General features: G+C 40.2%; 1 protein-coding gene across 2 annotated transcripts in view; it reads left to right on the top strand.

The window, feature by feature from the left end:
* Positions 1–23,557, top strand: part of GSTCD (glutathione S-transferase C-terminal domain containing) — a 517,648-nt gene that overhangs the window by 175,781 nt on the left and 318,310 nt on the right. For both annotated transcript variants that reach the window (XM_053703512.1, XM_053703511.1), the window contains exon 5: positions 5,930–6,023. In XM_053703512.1, coding sequence (XP_053559487.1) covers positions 5,930–6,023 — 94 coding nt within the window. The remainder of the gene's footprint in view (positions 1–5,929; positions 6,024–23,557) is intronic.

Raw genomic sequence — 23,557 nt, forward strand, 5'->3', positions numbered from 1 at the left:
TTCCTCTAGAGGAACCGGGTTCTAGGATTCTATTGACACCTTTTTGTAGTTCCCAAAAAGGAGGGCACTTTTCATCCTATTCTGGACCTAAAGTGTCTCAACCAATTCCTCAGGGTTCCATCCTTCAAAATGGAGACCATCCGTTCTATTCTTCCTTTTGATCAAGGGGGTCAGTTCATGACGACCATAGATCTGAAGGACGCGTATCTTCATGTTCCCGTTCACAGGGATCATTACTAGTATCTGAGATTTGCCTTACAGGACAAATATTTCCAGTTTGTTGCCCTTCCTTTTGGCCTTGCTACAGCTACCAGAATTTTCACAAAGGTTCTAGGGGCTCTTCAGTCAGTGGTGAGGTCCCAGGATATTGCTGTGGCGCCTTATATAGACGACATCCTAGTTCAAGCGCCATCTTTTCATCTAGCAAAATTTCATACCGAGATAAAAGGGTCTGTTTCTTGGGAGCAATCATAGATTCCCTGTCCATGAAGATTTTTCTGACAGACGTCAGAAAATCCAAACTTCATGTTTCTTGCCTCTCTCTCTAGTCTGCTATTTGTCCAACTGTGGCTCAATGTATAGAGGTGATTGGTCTAATGGTTGCCTCCATGGACATCATTCCTTTTTCTCGGTTCCATCTGAGACCTCTGCAACTATGCATGCTCAGTCAATGGAATGGAGACCACTCAGATCTCTCACAGAAGATACATTTGGATTCCCCAACTAGAGTCTCTCTTTCATGGTGGATTTCACAGGACCATCTGTCTCTGAGCTCATGCTTCCTGAGGCCTTCCTGGGTGATTGTGACCACGGACGACAGCCTGTTCGGGTGGGGAGCAGTTTGGGGTTTCTTAAAAGCACAGGGTCTGTGGAATCCGGAGGAGTCGTCTCTTTCGATAAACATCTTGGACTTGAGAGCAATTTTCTATACTTTGCATCAAGCAGAGAGAGCTTCTGTGATTCTAATAGCTCCTGCATGGCCTCGCAGAATCTCGTTCGCGGATCAATGTAATCTCTTCCGCCATAGAGGTTACCTTTAACGAAGGACCTTCTACTTCCGGGTCCCTTTCTTCATCCAAATCTGGTTTCTCTAAAGCTGACTGCTTGGAGATTGAATGTCTAGGTTTGGCTAGACGTGGCTTCTCTGAGAAAGTCATAGATACTATGCTTCAGGCTCGTAAACTGGTTACTCGCAGAATTTACCATAGGGTATGGTGTAATTGGTCAGATTCAAAGGGTTTTTTGTGGAACAAAGTTAGGTCCCTCAAATTTTGGCTTTTCTTTAGGAGGGCCTGGAGAAGGGTTTGTCATTCAGTACTCTGAAGGGTCAGATTTCTGCACTGTCTATTCTTCTGCATAAATGTCTGGCAGTTTTGCCAGATGTTCAGTCTTTTTTGTTCAGGCCTTGGTCAGAATCAGGCCTGTGTTTAAACCTATTTCTCCTCCTTGGAGCCTTAACCTTGTTCTTAGAGTTTTGCAGCAGGCTCCATTTGAGCTGATACATTCTGTTGATATTAAATTACTATCTTGGAAGGTTTTGTTTCTTCTTGCTATTTCTTCTGCTCGCAGAGTTTCCGAACTTTCGGATCTGCAGTGTGATTCCCCTTACCTTATTTTTAATGCTGATAAGGCGGTCCTCCGTAGTAAGCTGGGTTTTCTCCCTATGGTAGTGTCGGATCGCAATATTAATCAGGAAATTGTTGTTCCCTCTTTTTGTCCTAATCCTTCTTCCCAGAAGGAACAACTTTTGCATAACTTGACTTGGATGTTGTGCGTGCTCTTAAATTTTATCTTGAAGCAACAAATAATTTTCGTCAGTCTTCTGCCATGTTTGTCGTTTTCTCTAGTAAACATAGGGGTCAGAAAGCCACTTCTACCACTCTTTCTCTCTGGTTGAGAAGTGTTATCCGTTTAGCTTATGAGACAGCTGGACAACAGCCTCCTGAGAGAATTTCGGCTTATTCCACTAGAGCTGTTTAATCTTCATGGACTTTCAAAAATGAAGCTTCTATGGAGCAAATTTCCAAGGCGGCCACATGGTCCTCCTTACATACTTTTTCCAAACTCTACAAATTTGATACTTTTTGCCTCAGCTGAGGCTTCTTTTGGGATAAAAGTTCTTCAAGTGGTGGTGCCTTCAGTTTAGCTCCGCCTGTCTTGTTCTCCTTCCGTATTCATTCGGTGTCCTCTAGCTTGGGTATTGGTCCCCACTAGTAATTAGAATGATTTGTGGACTCTCAATGCCATATGAAAGAAAACAAAATTTATGCTTACCTAATAAACTTCTTTCTTTCCGGGCATGGTGAGTCCACAACCCGCCCTTATTTTTTTGTATAGTCTGCAGGCACCTCTATACCCTGATACTTAACAGCTCTGCTAGGGTGCTCTTTGCCTCCTTCTGCTAGCCAGGAGTGAATATCCTACTAGTAATTAGAATGATTTGTGGACTCTCCATGCCCGGAAATAAATAAATTTATCAGGTAAGCATTTTCATTTAGCATAAAATGCTTCAGTGCTCCACCTGTTTTAAACACAGCAAAACAGCACTTTTAGAAAGTATATTTGTCATGCTTCTAAATAAATACTGTTTGGAAGCCTGCAGAATCATATGTAGTTGTTATCTACATAAATGCATTATTTATAACCATATTAAGATTAATTAAAGAGCAAGCTATGATCAGTAATCTTTGGTTGTGGGTGTAAGCACCAGATTTAAAACACAAATCTTCATGTCGGCCATACTTAACAGTAGGTGCCTTGGTGCTATAGTTTAAAATAATATTATATAAATAACAAAAACAAAATATATTCTGGACTTCTAAATTACAAAGCAAACTTACTGTGTATCTAACTGACAAAATTCTCCAGCCCATGAGCAGCCGTGAGTGCATATGAGCATGTGTATTATATCAAAAACATCCTTATGTTACTGTGTGAAACCCAAGAGATTGTAAACAAAGTGAGGGTCGAAGCAGACTATTCATACAAAAGAAAAAAGTATATAAATTATTAGCACTCAATAGCTGCCGTATATTATGATGCTTGATAAAATCTCTATGAATACAGTAATGAAAACATATCAGAACAAATAGTACATACATAGATGGATATAATTTACCAAAGCAAAAGAAAGTTAGGAACCCTGACACAGGGTCAGTAAGGCTATTTGAGACTTTATACGAGTTATGCCTTCTAGAACAGTACAGATGGCCCTCAGTTTACGACGGTTCAGAATAACAACCTTTTTTTCCCAGTCATGTGACTGCTATTGAAATGCATTGAAAAACATTGCACTAATTAAAATAGCCAGTAGGTGGAGCTGTCCGCTTGTGTTTCAGCAAAGTTAAGCAAGCTTTACAGCCTAAAATTGATCTATGTACACAGATCAGACCAGACTTATCGAGCAACAAGTTTTAGCAGCCACTTCCCTATTATCTTCCTGTCCATCAGCTTGAGATGAGGTTGCCTAACTGCTTATTAATCACTGCAGATTGAAATGCATAGAATAGGTGCACACCCAATATTATCTAACATGCTAACAATGCAGAGAACTGATTGCAGGAAAATGAAAGGAAAAAAATGTTTTTGTTCATTAAACTTAATTTGATGATAATGCAGTCTGTTGTGTGATTATTTAATTAGGTGCTGTTAGCAAATGTTTTTGTTAATTAAACTTAGTTTGATTATATTTTCTGTGTTGTGTGATTATTTTATTAGGTTATAATACTGTTTTAGCAAATGTTTTTGTTCATTTAACTTAGTTTAATTATATATTCTGTGTTGTGTGATTATTTGATACTGTTTATAATGCTGTTTATCATTTAAAGTCTTCATTTCAAAGCTTTAAAAAGAATGTATTAGGTGTTACTTATGTCAATGTTGAGAGGGACCTGGAACCCAACTCCCTCACTTCCCATTGACTTACATTATAAACTGGGTTTCAATTTACAACGGTTTCGATTTACAACCATTCCTTTTTTAACCTAACACCGGCGTAAACTGAGGGCTACCTGTATATACATTTCAGAACATGGTATAATAATAATACTGTGATAGAAGCCTCAGCAGACTGTCCCCTTATTTGATGATGAACACCATGTTATATATATGACACACATGAACTAGTGCTGGCTAGCTGTGAAAAACTGTCAAAATGCACTGAGATAAGAGGCGGCATTCAAGGGCTTAAAAAATATCATACAAGCCTACCTAGGTTAGCTTTCAACAAAGAATACCAAAGAACAAAGGAACTAAGAAAATTTGATGATAAAGGAAAAGTTTCTTAGCATTGCATGCCCTATCGGAATCATAAAAGTTTAATTTTGACTAGACTGTCCCTTTATTGATTTTTATCATATCTTTTTTTTATAAGGTCATCATTAAAGGGACATTCAAGTCAAAATTAAACTTTCATTATTCATAAAGAGCACACAACTTTAAACAACTTTCCAATTCACTTTCATTATCTAAATGTGTCCAGTCTTTTATTATGCACACTTTCTGAGGCACCAGCACCTACTGAGCATGTGCAAGATTCACAGTATAATTGTATATGCATTTTGTGATTAGCTGATAGCTGTCACATGATGCAATTGGAGGGAAAATAGAACTAACATAAAATTTACAAGAAAGAAATCTACTACTCATCTGAAATTCAAAGTAAGTGCTTTTGCATTCTCTTTTTATTATGTGTTTACTGATTATGATATTCTACTTTGTTTAGTGGTCCTTTAACCTTTCATTATTTAGCTAGAGCATAAAAATGTGAACAATTCTCCAATTTCCTTCTATTATCTAATTTGCTTTGTTATCTTGGTATCCTTTGTTGAAATGCATGCCTACGTAGCAATGCTATACAGGGAACTAGCTGCTGATGGTGGCTACACATATATGCCTCTTGTGATTGGCTTAGTGGTGCATTGCTCCTCCTTCAACCATATCAAGAGATGTGTTAATGTATGTAAAACAGTGTCATGTGCTAATTAAAAAAGGTACATGTTCCACAATAAAGCTAAATTATCTCCTTTAGTCACACTCCAATATCCTGTTTTGGGAATATTCCCTCTTCAACGTTAAAATGGACATTGAACCCAAATTTTTTATTTCGTGATTCAGATAGAGCATGCAATTTTAAGCAACTTTCTAATTTACTCCTATTATCAAATTTTCTTCATTCTCTTGGTATCTTAATTTGAAATGCAAGAATGTAAGTTTAGATGCTGGCCCATTTTTGGTGAATAACCTGGGTTATTCTTGCTGATTGGTGGATACATTCATCCACCAATAAAAAACTGCTGTCCAAAGTCTGAACCAAAAAAGAAGCTTAGATGCCTTCTTTTTCAAATATAGATAGCAAGTGAACTAAGAAAAATTGATAATAGGAGTAAATTAGAAAGTTGCTTAAAATTGCATGCTCTATCTGAATCATGAAAGAAAAAAAATTGGGTTCAGTGTCCCTTTAAGGAGGAATGCTTTAAAGTACTGTCAAAGGAATGAGATTAATTGGTCTCCAGAATGTTTACTCAAATTTACTAGCACTGCCACAAGGGCTATATGAATATGTTAAGTTTATTTCCAGGCTCATACAACAACCTCCACGGTCACAGCACTCCTTCACAACCCTCTTTTATTATTTTATTTTTAAAAGGAATATGAACTAAAAACAACTGTAGTATTCATTACTTTGTGTTGGGTTGTAACAGTATCACTCTTAAACACTTTCCTATTTGTATAAGGACGAGCACTTTTCTTAGGTCAGTAAGTGAATTTTCCTTTGTTCTCCAAATGTCCAAGCAAATAGGTGCTACTAGACTCCGCCCCCCTTAATGGCACTTTGCTATCTAATCCTCCTTTCTGAATTATTATTTAGAACGCAAGTTAAACATATACAAATATAGATGCTTGATTGTTATCTGGTTGTTTTTTGCAGGAACATGGGATTAATGCTGTATTTTCTTCTCATCCCTGTCCTTCATGGAGCATTGACTGGAAAAGTGTGCCTTCCGCTGCAAGCCCTGCAGAAGGTTAGTTTGTCTGATGTTTATACACAAAGCCCATATTTATGTTCTTACTGTCACATTCATCAGGTCGTAATTTATATTTGATTAGAAAAATAGTCAATTTTCATTAAAAAGAGTAAAAATCATGGAGATTTATTATTGACACTACTTTGTCTTGGAATCTATACTTACTGAAGGAACACCACAGGCAAAATACACTAAGAAGGGTCTCTAGCCTCTCCTGCTTCACCACTTGCATTGTTTCTCTGTGACGCGGATTCACCAAAGCTCATTCAGGTCTCCATTCCTTAGTGAATCAGCAATATAGAATAATTTAGAAACTGCCTAAGTTGGAAAAGCGGTAGTGGCTGGTAAAGCTGGAGAGAACTTTTAAAGGGACAGTCTACTCCCGAATTTTTATCGTTTAAAAAGATAGATAATCCCTTTATTACACATTCCCCAGTTTTGCATACCCAACACGGTTATATATAGAAGAAAATAATTGTTTCATGTCCATTTATGGATTTTGTGTAAGAACACACTTAGAGCACTTGCCAATCATGAAATTGAAATTAGAAAATAAAAACATAAATGGATTAAAATGTTTAAACCCAGTGTTTACAATGAAATGCTTCTAGTAGTGTGGAGTCCACAAATCTCTCTTATATGTCTGTTATGACAATTGTTTATTTTGCTGCTTCATTTTCTGGATTCTTTAAAGTTTAAAGGGACACTGAACCTAATTAATTTTTTTCTTTCATGATTCAGATAGAGCATGTAATTTTAAGCAACTTTCTAATTTACTCCTATTATCAATTTTTCTTTGTTCTCTTGCTATCTTTATTAGCAAAAGATGGCATCTAAGCTATTTTTTGGTTCAGTACCATGGACAACACTTTTTTATTGGTCGGTGAATTTATCCACCAATCAGCAAGGACAACCCAGGTTGTTTACCAAAACTGGGACGGCATCTAAACATACATTCTTGCATTTCAAATAAAGATACCAAGAGAATGAAGAAAATTTGATAATAGGAGTAAATTAGAAAGTTGCTTAAAATTGCATGCTGTATCTGAATCACAAAAGAAAAAAATTGGGTTCATTGTCCCTTTAACCCCTTAATGACCACAGCACTTTTCCATTTTCTGTCCGTTTGGGACCAAGGCTATTTTTACATTTCTGCAGTGTTTGCGTTTAGCTGTAATTTTCCTCTTACTCATTTACTGTACCCACACATATTATATACCGTTTTTCTCATCATTAAATGGAATTTTTAAAGATACCATTATTTTCATCATATCTTATAATTTACTATAAAAAAAATTATAAAATATGAGGAAATTTTTTTTCACAAACTTTTGGTTTCTCACTGAAATTATTTACAAACAGCTTGTGCAATTATGGCTTAAATGGTTGTAAATTCTTCTCTGGGATCCCCTTTGTTCAGAAATAGCAGACATATATGGCTTTGGCGTTGCTTTTTAGTAATTAGAAGGCTGCTAAATGCCACTGCGCACTACACGTGTATTATGCCAAGCAGTGAAGGGGTTAATTATGGAACATGTAGGGAGCTTTTAGGGATACTTTTAGCTTTAGTGTAGTGTAGTAGACAACCCCAAGTATTGATCTAGGCCAATTTTGGTATATTTCATGCCCCCATTTCACCGCCAAATGCGATCAAATTAAAAAAAAACGTTAAATTTTTCACAATTTTAGGTTTCTCACTGAAATCATTTACAAACAGCTTGTGCAATTATGGCACAAATGGTTGTAAATGCTTGTCTGGGATCCCCTTTGTTCAGAAATAGCAGACATATATGGCTTTGGCGTTGCTTTTTGGTAATTAGAAGGCCGCCAAATGCCGCTGCATTTCACACGTGTATTATGGCTAGCAGTGAAGGGGTTAATTATGTAGCTTGCAGGGTTAATTTTAGCTTTAGTGTAGAGCTCAGCCTCCCACCTGAAACATGAGACCCCCTGATCCCTCCCAAACAGCTCTCTTCCCTCCCCCACCCCACAATTGTCCCCGCCATCTTAAGTACTGGCAGAAACTCTGCCAGTACTAAAATAAAAGCTATATTTGGGCTTTTTTTTGGGTTTTTTTTGGCATATTTACATATGCTGCTGTGTAGGATCCCCCCTTAGTCCCCAACCTTACTGATCCCCCACCAAACAGCTCTCTAACCCTCCCCCTCTGCCTTAATGGGCGCCATCTTGGGTACTGGCAGCTGTCTGCCAGTACCCAGTTTAGCAACAAATGTGCCTTTTTTTTTTAAAAAAAATGCCCTTTTCTGTAGTGTAGCTTCCCCCCCCCCAAGACCAACCCCCCACCCCTTCCTGATCCCTTAGATGTTTATTTCTAAATTTGAAAACATTTTTTTTTTTAACTTTTAAACATTTTATTTTTCTGTAGTATAGCGGTTCGCTCCCGCCCCGTGCACGCGCCCGCCCGCCGCCCCCCGTGCACGCGCGTGCTCCCGTGCGCGCTCCCGTCCCCCCCGCCCCCGATCCCGCCCCCCTTCCCTCCACTCGGCACATCGATGGCCGCCCACCCGCCTCCCAGATTGCTCCCACCCATCAACGATACCGGCCACCGATGTCCGGTGCAGAGAGGGCCACAGAGTGGCTCTCTCTGCATCGGATGGCCAAGGGGGGTTATTGCAGGATGCCTCCATATCGAGGCATCACTGCAATAACCGGAAAGCAGCTGGAAGCGAGCAGGATCGCTTCCAGCTGCTTTCCAGACCAAGGACGTACGCCACACGTCCTCGGTCATTAACTGTCTTTTTTTTGAGGACGTGTGGCGTACGTCCTTGGTCATTAAGGGGTTAAGGACCATTAAATACAGTATAGTTGCAAATTCAACAAATGCGTAATAAAGAAACAATGTAATAGCACATACTTTGGTTTTTTGATGACAATTAGATTTTTTTTCTGGAGATTTTCAAAATTTCCTTTAATTTTCCTGCCCAAAATGTAATATGCTATCAACCAATTACAGATTTAGATACCAATTTCAGCTGTGAGGTCTTTGCTTTTTAGCAAATGATACCAAGAGAACAAAGTTAATTTGATTATGGAAGTAAATTGCAACATTTGTTTTATTATTATTAAATTGCATGCTCTGTCCGAATCACTTTCAGTGCATTTAGATTAGTCTCAGGCCGGGGTGTATTTTGGCCTAGGTAGAAAAGGCACTTGCCTAGGGTGGCAGATTTGGAGGGGGCAGCATTTTTTGAATCTCACTACAAGCACACTGCACAACACATGCACACTGCACTACATACACACCACACCACCCCACACACACACTACACACACTACACACACACCATAAACACACATACACCCACACTACACACACATATACACCCACCAAATATACACATACACACATGTGTACTTCAACATTAACACTTAGTTTGGAAATGCCATGAGAAAAATGTCTTAAGTATCTTGACACAATCTGTTAATATATAGTATTGTACATGGATTTTCTGTGAATTATATTTGTGTCTATATTTCCCTGATATAAAGGCGTTGTGAGTCCATATTATTTTAAGAGGGCATTTCAGTTTTGATTAGAAGCATTTTTGTATTGGCAAAATTGCTTTTAGTAGAAGTTTTTTTATTTAAAGCTTTTATTGTGCGTATGGCATACTGAGTCATCTGTGCATATGCTGCTTGTGTTCACAGTGACCACTGGCGCATGCTCAGAGAGATGGTGGTGCCCTTTTTGCTTTCTGAACACACCCAACTTATTGAAGTATCTCATACAAATGTATTAAAGAAATGCTTCAAATCAGAATTAAGTGCACTTTTTTTTTAAATGTTGACTGTAATGGAACTCTGAAGACGCACTAAACTTACCTTTTTTTATTTAATAATAGAAAAAAATGCATTTAGCACTGCAAATTAATGTTAACAGCAGTTAAAGAGCAATATGTATTTTAGATCCCTGTTGGTCCTTTATCTTTACAAGCCTTACATACTGCCCCTGCCATAGACGGAAACAAGAGTGTATTTCAATTTCGAATAAAAGCTATAACTATTTTAACAGCATACACACATATACTGTGCATGCCACGTACACAAGCATTCAAGCATAACACCTGCTCAGAGAGATGCAGGTGCTTATATGATGAATATTAAGTCATTGAGGACATGATGCACACCACCACTTGCTCTCTGGGTACAGTGCATGCACAACATACATGCATATGCTACCAAATTTTTGACTATTATGCTCCTTTAGATTAACTGACATAACTTTTTATGCAAAAGTTATTTAATGTCTTTAATTTATGCTCTTTCATATGCATACAAATGTTTTAATTTAATATTTTGTTAAATTCAGATTGTCAGAGTGAGTCGAATTTGTTGACGTCCATTTTTTGCACCAGTCATTCAACATCTTCTTCTTCTGATGTAGCCAACAAAGAAAGAGAACATTTAATGGACCAGTAAATACAGTAGATTTGCATAATCAACAAATGCATGATAAGAAGACAATGCAATAGTCTGAACTTCAAATGAGTAGTAGATTATTTTTATTATGTCTATTTCCTCTCCCCCTGTATCGGGTAATAGCCATCAGCCAATCACAAATACATATACGTATATTCTGTGAATTCTTGCACATGCTCAGTAGGAGCTGGTGACTCAAAAAGTGTAAATATAAAAAGACTCTGCTCATTTTGTTAATGGAAGTAAATTGGAAAGTTGTTTAAAACTGTGTGCTCAATCTGCATCATGAAAGTTTACTTTTGACTTGTGTGTCCCTTTAAGAAAAGTTCCATGAAATTCCTTGTTCTAGATGGATTTGATAAAGTACAAGCTTTGCTCTAGGATGGAGTGTACAAACTAGCCAATCACAGTGATTTTAGAGCCCACTCTGGTGCTTAGCTGATAAATGTACATTAAAAGCTAAAGAAATACTTCATATCGGTCCTCTAATATCTTCCAAACTACGGAGTCAAAACCACCTCATGCAGATTTACAAATGTGAGCAGTGGTATCTGAATGTTCTATGAAACGGAGCATACAGTTTAAAATAAAGGTTCCAATGTACTTCTATTATCAAAATCGCTTCATTTGGAAGGTATTCTGTGCTGAAGAGATACTTAGGTAGGTGTCTGTAGCACTCCATGGCAGGAAATAGTGCTGCCATCTAGTGTTCTTGCAAATGGATAACATTGTTGCAAAACTGCTGCCATATAGTGCTCCAGAATCTTGAATAGTACCAAGCTTACGTCCCTGCTTTTCAAAATTTAGATGTAAATAAGAAGTTTGTTCAACATTGCATGTTCTATCTGGATCATGAAAGAAAAGTTCAGATTTTGGTGTCCCTTTAAACATATTGTTAAACCAAATTCTGTAGATAGGAGTTTAGCATATAGGCAATGTCAATAATTAAATAGAAAGCATTACTAGTATCCAGCTTAAAGGGATAGGAAAGCCAAAATGAAACCTGCATGGTTCAGATAGAGCAGGTCATTTTAAGACCCTTTTAAGTTTACTTCTATTTTCTAATGTGCTTCGTTCTCATGGTACCTTTGTTGAAAAAGACTACGCACATATCATACACTAGTGGGTGCTAGATGCTGATAGCAAGGGAATGAAGCAAATTTGATAATAGAAGTAAATTGAAAAGTTGTTTAAAATTGTATGTTCTATCCAAATCATGAAAGGTTTCCTGTCCCTTTAAGAACTGGAGAAGGCCTCTGTTTAGTTTCTTCTTACTGTCTTCCATAGCACAAATCTGTTTTAAGCGTTTTCTCTTTTTTACTAGCAAAAACTTTGAGAAATGTCGCCAGTCCATTTAAATTCCTTGCATATTTTCTTTTAAATAACATTGCTAACCTTATCAGTCCTGATCTGTTCATATGTTTTATATACAACATTGAACTGCAGATTCAGGATAAAGATAAAGATGACTCCAGCCTTTATCTTCTTTTACAGATTCCTTTATTCTTATGTCTGTTGAATAACAAATCTTAGAGATTATGACACAAATTACTGGTTTATAACCCACCGTAAACATTTTTTTATCTGCTTATTGGGACAGGTGTGGGCTATTTCTCATGGGTAAACTAATGATCTAAAATGTTTCAATACATAATGTACTTGAAGAATAATACATCAAACAAAATATATACAAGATCTACAAATGGTATATGCATTTGAAGTGTTTACTCTCAGTACAGAAACAGGGGCCTCATACCCATCTGTTTTTTTATGGGTGAGAAATAGGGGCTATACAAGTGCCCCCTCATCAACCACTGCACAGCTCTATACTTGATGAAGGCGATCAACATCTGTACAGTGATCACCTGAAGAGCAGAGGGGGTGTGACCTCACATTTAAACAAGGAATTCACTTTTAACATGCGTGATAACATGAAAAGGGCAACAAATGACATGAGGCATATGTGTATAGTCACAATTCACTTGATAGATCCCAGTATTGCTAGGTATACTCATGAGCCTACCTAGGTAAGTTTTTCATCAAAGGATACCAAGAGAAATAAGTAAATCTGCATCTGCATCCCAGTGCCGCAGCCAAAGTGCTCTGCTGTCCCAGATTTAGCATTTAATTGCATCTCAGTGGTAGCAGACATCCGAGTATCAGGCAGGTCAAAAGCAGCATGAAACAAACTCTGTAGCATTGAAAACATAGCCAGTGGGTAAAACATTGCACCCTTCTGTAAAAATAAACGTTGTAGATTTCTTCTATTTATTTCTCTCCATAGCATATTTAAAGGTACAGCCTACTTGATTTCTCTTGTTAAGTGTATTCAGTCCACGGGTCATCCATTACTTATGGGATATGTTCCCTTCCCAACAGGAAGTTGCAAGAGGATCACCCAAAGCAGAGCTGCTATATAGCTCCTCCCCTCACATGTCATATCCAGTCATTCTCTTGCAACCCTCAACATAGAAGGAGGTCGTGAGAGGAGTGTGGTGTTTTTATACTTAATTATTTATTCAATCAAAAGTTTGTTATTTTTAAATGGCACCGGAGTGTGCTGTTTTTTTCTCAGGCAGTATTTGGAAGAAGAATCTGCCTGCGTTTTCTATGATCTTAGCAGAAGTAACTAAGATCCACTGGCTGTTCTCGCACATTCTGAGGAGTGGGGTAACTTCAGAAGGGAATAGCGTGCGGGGTCTCCTGCAAATGAGGTATGTGGAGTAAAATATTTTTCTAAGGAATGGAATTGACTAAGAAAATACTGCTGATACCGAAGTAATGTAAGTACAGCCTTAAATGCAGTGGTAGCGACTGGTATCAGGCTGATTATGTATATACAGTAAAGTAATTTTCTAGGGAATGGAATTTGTCTAAGAAAATGCTGTTAATACTGAAGTAATGTAATGAGCCTTTAATGCAGTAGTAGTGACCGGTATCAGGCTTATCAATAGAAATACATATTTTAAAGAAAAATGAAGTGTTTAAAAAACGTTTGCTGGCATGTTTAATCGTTTTTTGGGAGGTACTTTGGTGATAAAACTTATTGGGGCATGAATTTTCCACATGGCTGACTTATATTTCTGCATAGAAACAGTTAACTGAGGTTTCCCACTGTGTAATAATGAGTGGGAGGGGCCTATTTTAGCGCTTTTTTGCGCAGTAAAAATTCAGTCACAGTCTTCCTGCTTCTTCCTGCATGACCCAGGACGTCTCTAGAGAGCTCAGGAGATTTCAAAAGTCATTTTGAGGGAGGTAATCAGTCACAGCAGACCTGTGACAGTGTGTTTGACTGTGTTAAAAAAACGTTTTTTTGCTTATTAATTATTCGTTTTGGCTATTAAGGGGTTAATCATCCATTTGCAAGTGGGTGCAATGCTCTGCTAACTTAATACATTTGCTGTAAAAATTTGGTTGCTATAACTGATTTGGTTCATTGTTATTTCAACTGTGACAGTTTTTTGTGCTTCTTAAAGGCGCAGTAGCGTTTTCTATATTGCTTGAAAATTTATTTTAAAGTGTTTTCCAAGCTTGCTAGTCTCATTGCTAGTCTGTTTAAACATGTCTGACACAGATGAATCTGTTTGTTCACTATGTTTGAAAGCCAGTGTGGAGCCCCATAGAAATATGTGTACTAAATGTATTGATTTCACTTTAAATAATAAAGGTTAGTCTTTATCTGTAAAAGAATTATCACCAGACAATGAGGGGGAAGTTATGCTGACTAACTCTCCTCACGTGTCAGTACCTTCGCCTCCCGCTCAGGAGGCGCGTGATATTGTGGCGCCAAGTACATCAGGGGCGCCTATACAAATCACTTTACAAGACATGGCTACTATTATGAATAATACTCTGACAGAAGTATTATCTAAATTGCCAGAATTAAGAGGCAAGCGCGATAGCTCTGGGATAAGGACAGAGCGCGCTGGTGTTGTGAGAGCCATGTCTGATACTGCGTCACAGTTTGCAGAACATGAGGACGGAAAGCTTCATTCTGTGGGTGACGGATCTGATCCAGGGAAACCGGATTCAGAGATCTCTAATTTTAAATTCAAGCTTGAGAACCTCTGTGTATTGCTAGAGGAGGTTTTAGCGGCTCTGAATGACTGTAGCACAGTTGCAATTCCAGAGAAATTATGTAGGCAGGATAGATACTATGCGGTGCCGGTGTGTACTGACGTTTTTCCTATACCTAAAAGGCTTACAGAAATTATTAGCAAGGAGTGGGATAGACCCGGTGTGCCCTTTTCCCCACCTCCTATATTTAGGAAAATGTTTCCAATAGACGCCACTACACGGGACTTATGGCAGACGGTCCCTTAGGTGGAGGGAGCAGTTTCTACTTTAGCTAAGCGTACCACTATCCCGGTGGAGGATAGCTGTGCTTTTTCGGATCCAATGGATAAAAAATTAGAAGGTTACCTTAAGAAAATGTTTGTTCAACAAGGTTTTATCTTACAGCCCCTTGCATGCATTGCGCCTGTCACTGCTGCTGCGGCATTCTGGTTTGAGTCTCTAGAAGAGGCCATTCACACAGCTCCATTGGATGAAATTATGGACAAGCTTAAAGCACTTAAGCTAGTTAATGCATTTGTTTCTGATGCCATTGTACATTTAACTAAACTAACGGCTAAGAACTCCGGATTCGCCATCCAGGCGCGCAGAGCGCTATGGCTTAAATCCTGGTCAGCTGACGTGACTTCTAAATCTAAATTACTTAATATTCCTTTCAAAGGGCAGACCTTATTCGGGCCCGGTTTGAAAGAAATTATCGCTGACATTACTGGAGGTAAGGGTCATACTCTTCCTCAGGACAGGGCCAAATCAAAGGCCAAACAGTCTAATTTTCGTGCCTTTCGAAATTTCAAGGCAGGAGCAGCATCAACTTCCTCAGCTCCAAAACAGGAAGGAACTGTTGCTCGTTACAGACAGGCCTGGAAAACTAACCAGTCCTGGAACAAGGGCAAGCAGGCCAGAAAGCCTACTACTGCCCCTAAGACAGCATGAAGGGTTGGCCCCCTATCCGGAAACGGATCTGGTGGGGGGCAGACTTTCTCTCTTCGCCCAGGCGTGGGCAAGAGATGTCCAGGATCCCTGGGCGTTGGAGATCATATCTCAGGGATATCTTCTGGACTTCAAAGCTTCTCCTCCACAAGGGAGATTTCATCTTTCAAGGTTATCAGCAAACCAAATAAAGAAGGAGGCATTTCTACGCTGTGTACAAGACCTCCTAGTAATGGGGGTGATCCACCCAGTTCCGCTGACGGAACAAGGGCAAGGTTTTTACTCAAATCTGTTTGTGGTTCCCAAGAAAGAGGGAACCTTCAGACCAATCTTGGACTTAAAGATCTTAAATAAATTCCTAAAAGTTCCATCATTCAAAATGGAAACTATTCGAACCATCCTTCCCATGATCCAAGAGGGTCAGTACATGACCACAGTAGACTTAAAGGATGCCTACCATCACATACCGATTCACAAAGATCATTATCGGTACCTAAGATTTGCCTTTCTAGACAGGCATTACCAGTTTGTAGCTCTTCCCTTCGTGTTAGCTACGGCCCCGAGAATTTTTACAAAGGTTCTGGGCTCACTTCTGGCAGTTCTAAGACCGCGAGGCATAGCGGTGGCTCCGTATCTAGACGACATTCTGATACAAGCATCAAGTTTTCAAATTGCCAAGTCTCATACAGAGATAGTTCTGGCATTTCTGAGGTTGCATGGGTGGAAAGTGAACGTGGAAAAGAGTTCTCTATTACCACTCACAAGAGTCTCCTTCCTAGGGACTCTTATAGATTCTGTAGAGATGAAAATTTACCTGACGGAGTCCAGGTTATCAAAACTTCTAAAGGCTTGCCGTGTCCTTCATTCCATTCCATGCCCGTCAGTGGCTCAGTGCATGGAAGTAATCGGCTTAATGGTAGCGGCAATGGACATAGTGCCATTTGCGCGCCTGCATCTCAGACCGCTGCAATTATGCATGCTAAGTCAGTGGAATGGAGATTACTCAGATTTGTCCCCTCTACTAAATCTGGATCAAGAGACCAGAGATTCTCTTCTCTGGTGGCTTTCGCAGGCCCATCTGTCCAAGGGTATGACCTTTCGCAGACCATATTGGACGATTGTAACAACAGATGCCAGCCTTCTAGGTTGGGGCGCAGTCTGGAACTCCCTGAAGGCTCAGGGATTGTGGACTCTGGAGGAAAAACTCCTCCCAATAAATATTCTGGAGTTAAGAGCAATATTCAATGCTCTTCTAGCTTGGCCTCAGTTAGCGACACTGGGGTTCATCAGATTTCAGTCGGACAACATCACGACTGTGGCTTACATCAACCATCAGGGGGGAACCAGGAGTTCCCTAGCGATGTTGGAAGTCTCAAAGATAATTCGCTGGGCAGAGTCTCACTCTTGCCACCTGTCAGCGATTTACATTCCAGGCGTGGAGAACTGGGAGGCGGATTTTCTAAGTCGCCAGACTTTTCATCCGGGGGAATGGGAACTTCATCCGGAGGTGTTCGTTCAGCTGGTTCATCGTTGGGGCAAACCAGAACTGGATCTCATGGCGTCTCGCCAGAACGCAAAGCTTCCTCGTTACGGATCCAGGTCCAGGGACCCGGGAGCGGCACTGATAGATGCTCTAGCAGCCCCTTGGGTTTTCAAAATGGCTTATGTGTTCCCACCGTTTCCACTGCTGCCTCGACTGATTGCCAAGATCAAACAGGAGAGAGCATTGGTGATTCTGATAGCGCCTGCGTGGCCACGCAGGACCTGGTATGCAGACCTAGTGGACATGTCGTCCTGTCCACCATGGTCTCTGCCTCTGAGGCAGGACCTTCTAATACAAGGTCCTTTCAACCATCCAAATCTAATTTCTCTGAGGCTGACTGCATGGAGATTGAACGCTTGATCCTATCAAAGCGTGGCTTCTCGGAGTCAGTTATTGATACCTTAATACAGGCACGGAAGCCTGTTACCAGAAGAATTTACCATAAGATATGGCGTAAATATTTATATTGGTGCGAATCCAAGAGTTACTCATGGAGTAAGGTTAGGATTCCTAGGATATTGTCTTTTCTACAAGAGGGTTTAGAAAAGGGCCTATCTGCTAGTTCGTTAAAGGGACAGATTTCTGCTCTGTCTATTCTTTTTCACAAACGTCTGGCAGAAAATCCAGATGTCCAGGCTTTTTGTCAGGCTTTGGCTAGGATTAAACCTGTGTTTAAGACTGTTGCTCCTCCGTGGAGCTTAAACTTGGTTCTTAAAGTTCTTCATGGTGTTCCGTTTGAACCCCTTCATTCCATTGATATTAAGCTTTTATCTTGGAAAGTTATATTTTTGATGGCTATCTTCTCGGCTCGAAGAGTCTCGGAGTTGTCTGCCTTACATTGTGATTCTCCTTATCTGATTTTCCATTCAGACAAGGTAGTTCTGCGTACTAAACCTGGGTTTTTACCTAAGGTAGTTTCTAACAGGAATATCAATCAGGAGATTGTTGTTCCATCTTTATGTCCTAATCCTTCTTCAAAGAAGGAACGACTTTTGCATAATTTGGACGTAGTCCGTGCCCTGAAGTTCTATTTACAGGCAACTAAAGAATTTCGTCAAACTTCTTCCCTGTTTGTCGTTTACTCTGGACAGAGGAGAGGTCAAAAAGCTTCGGCAACCTCTCTCTCTTTTTGGCTTCGTAGTATAATACGTTTAGCCTATGAGACTGCTGGACAGTAGCCCCCTGAAAGAATTACAGCTCATTCCACTAGAGCTGTGGCTTCCACCTGGGCCTTTAAGAATGAGGCCTCTGTTGAACAGATTTGCAAGGCTGCGACTTGGTCTTCGCTTCACACCTTTTCAAAATTTTAAAATTTGACACTTTTGCTTCTTCGGAGGCTGTTTTTGGGAGAAAGGTTCTACAGGCAGTGGTTCCTTCCGTTTAAGTGCCTGCCTTATCCCTCCCATCATCCGTGTACTTTAGCTTTGGTATTGGTATCCCATAAGTAATGGATGACCCGTGGACTGAATACACTTAACAAGAGAAAACATAATTTATGCTTACCTGATAAATTTATTTCTCTTGTAGTGTATTCAGTCCACGGCCCGTCCTGTCTTTTTTTTTAAGGCAGATCTAAATTTTAATTAAAACTTCAGTCACCACTGCACCCTATGGTTTCACCTTTCTTGTCTTGTTTCGGTCGAATGACTGGATATGACATGTGAGGGGAGGATCTATATAGCAGCTCTGCTTTGGGTGATCCTCTTGCAACTTCCTGTTGGGAAGGGAATATATCCCATAAGTAATGGATGACCCGTGGACTGAATACACTACAAGAGAAATAAATTTATCAGGTAAGCATAAATTATGGTTTTTTTTATTATTATTCAAAAAGATAGATAACGCTTTACTACACATTTCCCAGCTTAGCAAAACCAACACTGTTTTATTAATATATTTTAGAACCTCTAAACCTCTGCCTGTTAATAAGCCCTTGCAGGCCGCCTTTTGTCTCAGTGCATTTTATTAGCTTTTCACAGCCATACAGTGCTAGTTCATGTGTGCCATATAGATAACATTGAGCTCACTCCTGGGGAGCAATGCATGAAACAGCACTAATTGGCTAAAATGCAAGTTTGTAAAACGCACTGAGACAAGGGTGTAGTCTGCTGAGGCTTAAGTACAAATTAATCACAGAGTTAAAAAGTAAATTAATATAACAGTGTTGGTTATGCAAGACTGGAGAATGTGTAATAAAGGGATTATCTATTTGTTTAAACAATAACATTTTTTAAGTAGGTTGTCCCTTTAAATGCCCGGATTTGTCAGTAGGGAAAACCATTTTCTTCTATAAGATACGACGAGTCCACGGATTCATCCTTTACTTGTGGGATATTATCCTCCTGCTAACAGGAAGTGGCAAAGAGCACCACAGCAGAGCTGTCTATATAGCTCCTCCCTTGACTCCACCCCCCAGCCATTCTCTTTGCCTACTCTAAGTACTAGGAAGGGTAAAGTGAAAGAGGTGATAAAATGTTAGTTTTTATTTTCTTCAAGCAAGAGGTTTTTTTATTTTAAATGGTACCAGTGTGTACTATTTTCCCTCAGGCAGCAGATGGATGAAGACTTCTGCCTGGAGGCTGATGATCTTAGCAGTAGTTACTAAGATCCAGTGCAGTTCCCACAGAATTGCTGAGGAGTACTTAAGAAACTTCAGTGTGAGTAACATTTTTCATGCTATAAGCAGTGAGGTATGTTCAGTCATTTTTTTCTGGAGAGACTGTGTATTTCAGAATTGGCTGATAGTATCCCCATGAGGGAGAGGGTAAGCAGTAATCCTAAAGTATAAAGATGGGTATTACTGAGCTTGCATATATGAGCTATATAAAAATGGTTGACACTGATGTTTGAATGTTTGTGGGCAAATGTTTACATGTCTGGGAGTGCAGATAACGTTTTTATGCTTTATTTAAGAAGGGTACACATGGCTTAATTTCTGGGTTTATGAACCCACATGGCTAGGTTTTAGACCGCTCTAGTGCGGTTAATTTAGGCTGTGAGACATCGAGTCAGATGGGCGGGGCCTATTTTTGCGCCTCAGTTGCGCAGTTGTTTTTCTCAAGCAAGCAGCAAGCTCCAAATCCGGTGGGCCTTTGTGAGCTGTATTGGGCCTAATCGAAGGTTTAACCCGTTTTACAGACCCCTGAGGGCAGGTAGGCACCACAGCAGGGCTGTGGTGAGGTGCAGGGGGTGCTTTTTATTGAAATAAACATTTTATAATTTCCCATTTTTTTCTGGTAAGGGTTAAGTATTCCTCTCCTTGTGGGGCAAACTTAGCTGCAGAATTGGGATTCTTCTATCATAAAATTGGGACAATTTTATTGTTTTCCAGCAGTTTTGGAAAAATTGTATGCTTTTTTTCTCTTAAAGGCGCAGTACCGTTTTTTAAGATTGTTATTTTTTCACTAAATAGTATTTTCAAGCCTGTTTGTGGTCATTACTAGCCTGTCTAACATGTCTAACATTGAGGAAAGCCAATGTTCCATGTTTTTAGAATCCATTGTGGAACCCCCACTTAAAATGTGTCCCTCATGTACTGAAAGGGCCTTACATTGCAAAGAACATATTTTAGCTGATAAAAGTATGTCTCAGGATGATTCTCAGTCAGAAGAGAATCAGGTTTTGTCATCTACTTCTCAAGTGTCACAACCTTTAACGCCCGCACAAGCGACGCCAAGTACTTCTAATGCATCTAATTATTTCACCCTGCAAGATATGGCCGCAGTTATGTCTACTACCCTCACAGAGGTATTATCTAAACTGCCTGGTTTGCAGGGGAAGCGCAGTAGGTCCGGTATGAGAATAAATGCTGAGCCCTCTGACGCTTTATTAGCCATCTACGATGTACCCTCACAATGTTCTGAATTGGGGGTAGGGGAATTGCTGTCTGAGGGAGAGCTTTCTGATTCAGGAAAGATGTTCCCTCAAACAGACTCAGATATGACGGCTTTTAAGTTTAAGCTTGAACACCTCCGCTTGTTACTCAGGGAGGTTTTAGCGACTCTGGATGACTGTGACCCTATTGTAATTCCTCCAGAGAAATTGTGAAAAATGGATAGATATCTAGAGGTTCCTGCTTACACTAATGTTTTTCCGGTCCCTAAGAGAATTTCGGACATTGTTACTAAGGAATGGGATAGACCAGTCATTCCGTTCTCTCCCCCTCCTACTTTTAAGAAAATGTTTCCCATATCTGACACCATTCGGGATTAGTGGCAGACGGTCCCTAAGGTGGAGGGAGCTATTTCTACCCTAGCTAAGCGTACAACTATACCTATTGAGGACAGTTATGCTTTCGAAGATCCTATGGATAAAAAATTAGAGGGTCTTCTAAAGAAAATATTTATTCATCAGCGTTTTCCTCTGCAACCTATAGCGTGCATTGTTCCTGTAACTACTGCAGCTGCTTTTTGGTTCGAGGCTCTTGAGAAGGCTCTTAAGGTTGAGACCCCATTGAATGAGATTTTAGATAGAATTAAGGCTCTCAAGCTAGCTAATTGTTTTATTACAGATGCTGCTTTTCAACTGGCTAAATTAGCGGCAAAGAATTCAGGTTTTGCCATTTTAGCGCATAGAGCGTTATGGCTTAAGTCCTGGTCTGCTGATGTGTCATCAAAATCTAAGCTATTAACTATTCCTTTCAAGGGTAAGACCCTATTCGGGCCTGAACTGAAGGAGATCATTTCTGACATCACTGGAGGAAAAGGCCATGCCCTTCCTCAGGATAAGACAAATAGAATGAGGGCCAAACAGAATAATTTTCGTTCCTTTCGAAACTTCATTAGAAATTGTGACCCAGGGGTATCTTCTAGAATTCAAAGATTCTCCTTCAAGGGGGAGATTTAATCTTTCACGGTTGTCTGTAAACCAGACAAAAAGAGAGGCGTTCTTACGCTGTGTAGAAGACCTATATACTATGGGTGTAATCTGCCCAGTTCCAAAAGCAGAACAGGGGCAGGGTTTTACTCCAATCTGTGGGTCCCAAAAAAGAGGGAACCTTCAGACCGATTAGATCTCAAGATCTTAAACACATTTCTCAGAGTCCCATCCTTCAAGATGGAGACCATTCGGACAATTTTACCAATGATCCAGGAGGGTCAATATATGACCACCGTGGATTTGAAGGATGCGTATCTTCACATTCCTATCCACAAAGATCATCACCAGTTCCTCAGGTTCGCTTTCCTGGACAAGCATTACCAGTTTTTGGCACTTCCTTTCGGGTTGGCCACAGCTCCCAGAATTTTCACAAAAGGTGCTAGGGTCCCTTCTGGCGGTTCTAAGGCCGCGGGGCATAGCAGTGGCACCCTATCTGGACGATATCTTGATTCACGCGTCAACTTACCAACTAGCCATATCTCACACGGACATCGTGTTGGCTTTTCTAAGATCTCACGGGTGGAAGGTGAACATAAAGAAGAGTTCACTTGTCCCTCTCACAAGAGTTCCATTCCTGGGAACTCTGATAAACTCGGTAGACATGAAAATTTTTCTGACAGACGTCAGAAAATCAAAGATCTTAACCACCTGCCGAGCACTTCATTCCATTCCTTGGCCGTCAGTGGCTCAATGTATGGAGGTAATTGGACTAATGTTAGCGGCAATGGACATAGTCCCATTTGCTCGCTTGCATCTCAGACCACTGCAACTATGCATGCTCAGACAGTGGAATGGGGACTATGCAAATTTATCTCCTCAGATAAATCTGGATCAAGAGACCAGAGACTCTCTTCTTTGATGGTTGTCACAGGATCATCTGTCCCAGGGAATGTGGTTTCAGACCAGCATGGTCATAGTGACGACGGACGCCAGCCTATTGGGCTGGGGTGCAGTCTGGAATTCCCTAAAGGCACAGGGTGTGTGGACTCAGGAGGAGGCTCTCCTTCCAATAAATATTCTAGAACTGAGAGCGATATTCAACGCTCTTCAGGCGTGGCCTCAGCTGGCTTCGGCCAAATTCATAAGATTCCAGTCGGACAATATCACGACTGTAGCATATATCAATCATCAAGGGGGAACAAAGAGTTTTTTAGCGATGAAAGAGGTTTCCAAAATAATTCGATGGGCAGAGACTCACTCTTGCCATCTATCAGCAATCTATATCCCAGGAGTGGAGAACTGGGAAGCGGATTTTCTAAGTCGACAGTCTTTTCATCTGGGGGAGTGGGAACTCCATCCGTAGGTGTTTGCACAATTGATTCGTCAATGGGGCACACCAGAATTGGATCTGATGGCATCTCGTCGGATTATGCCAAACTTCCTTGTTACGGGTCCAGATCAAGGGATCCCCAAACAGTACTGATAGATGCTCTAGCAGTACCTTGGTCGTTCAACCTGGCTTATGTGTTTCCTCCTTTTCCTCTCCTTCCTCGTCTGATTGCCAGAATCAAACAGGACAGGGCTTCTGTAATTTTTATAGCACCTGCGTGGCCACACAGGACTTGATATGCAGACCTGGTGGAAATGTCATCTCTGCCACCGTGGAAACTGCCACTGAGACAGGACCTTCTCATTCAAGGTCCGTTCCAGCATCCAAATCTAGTTT

This window comes from Bombina bombina, chromosome 2 (genome assembly GCF_027579735.1).
Source record: "Bombina bombina isolate aBomBom1 chromosome 2, aBomBom1.pri, whole genome shotgun sequence".
Taxonomy (NCBI): Eukaryota; Metazoa; Chordata; class Amphibia; order Anura; family Bombinatoridae; genus Bombina; species Bombina bombina.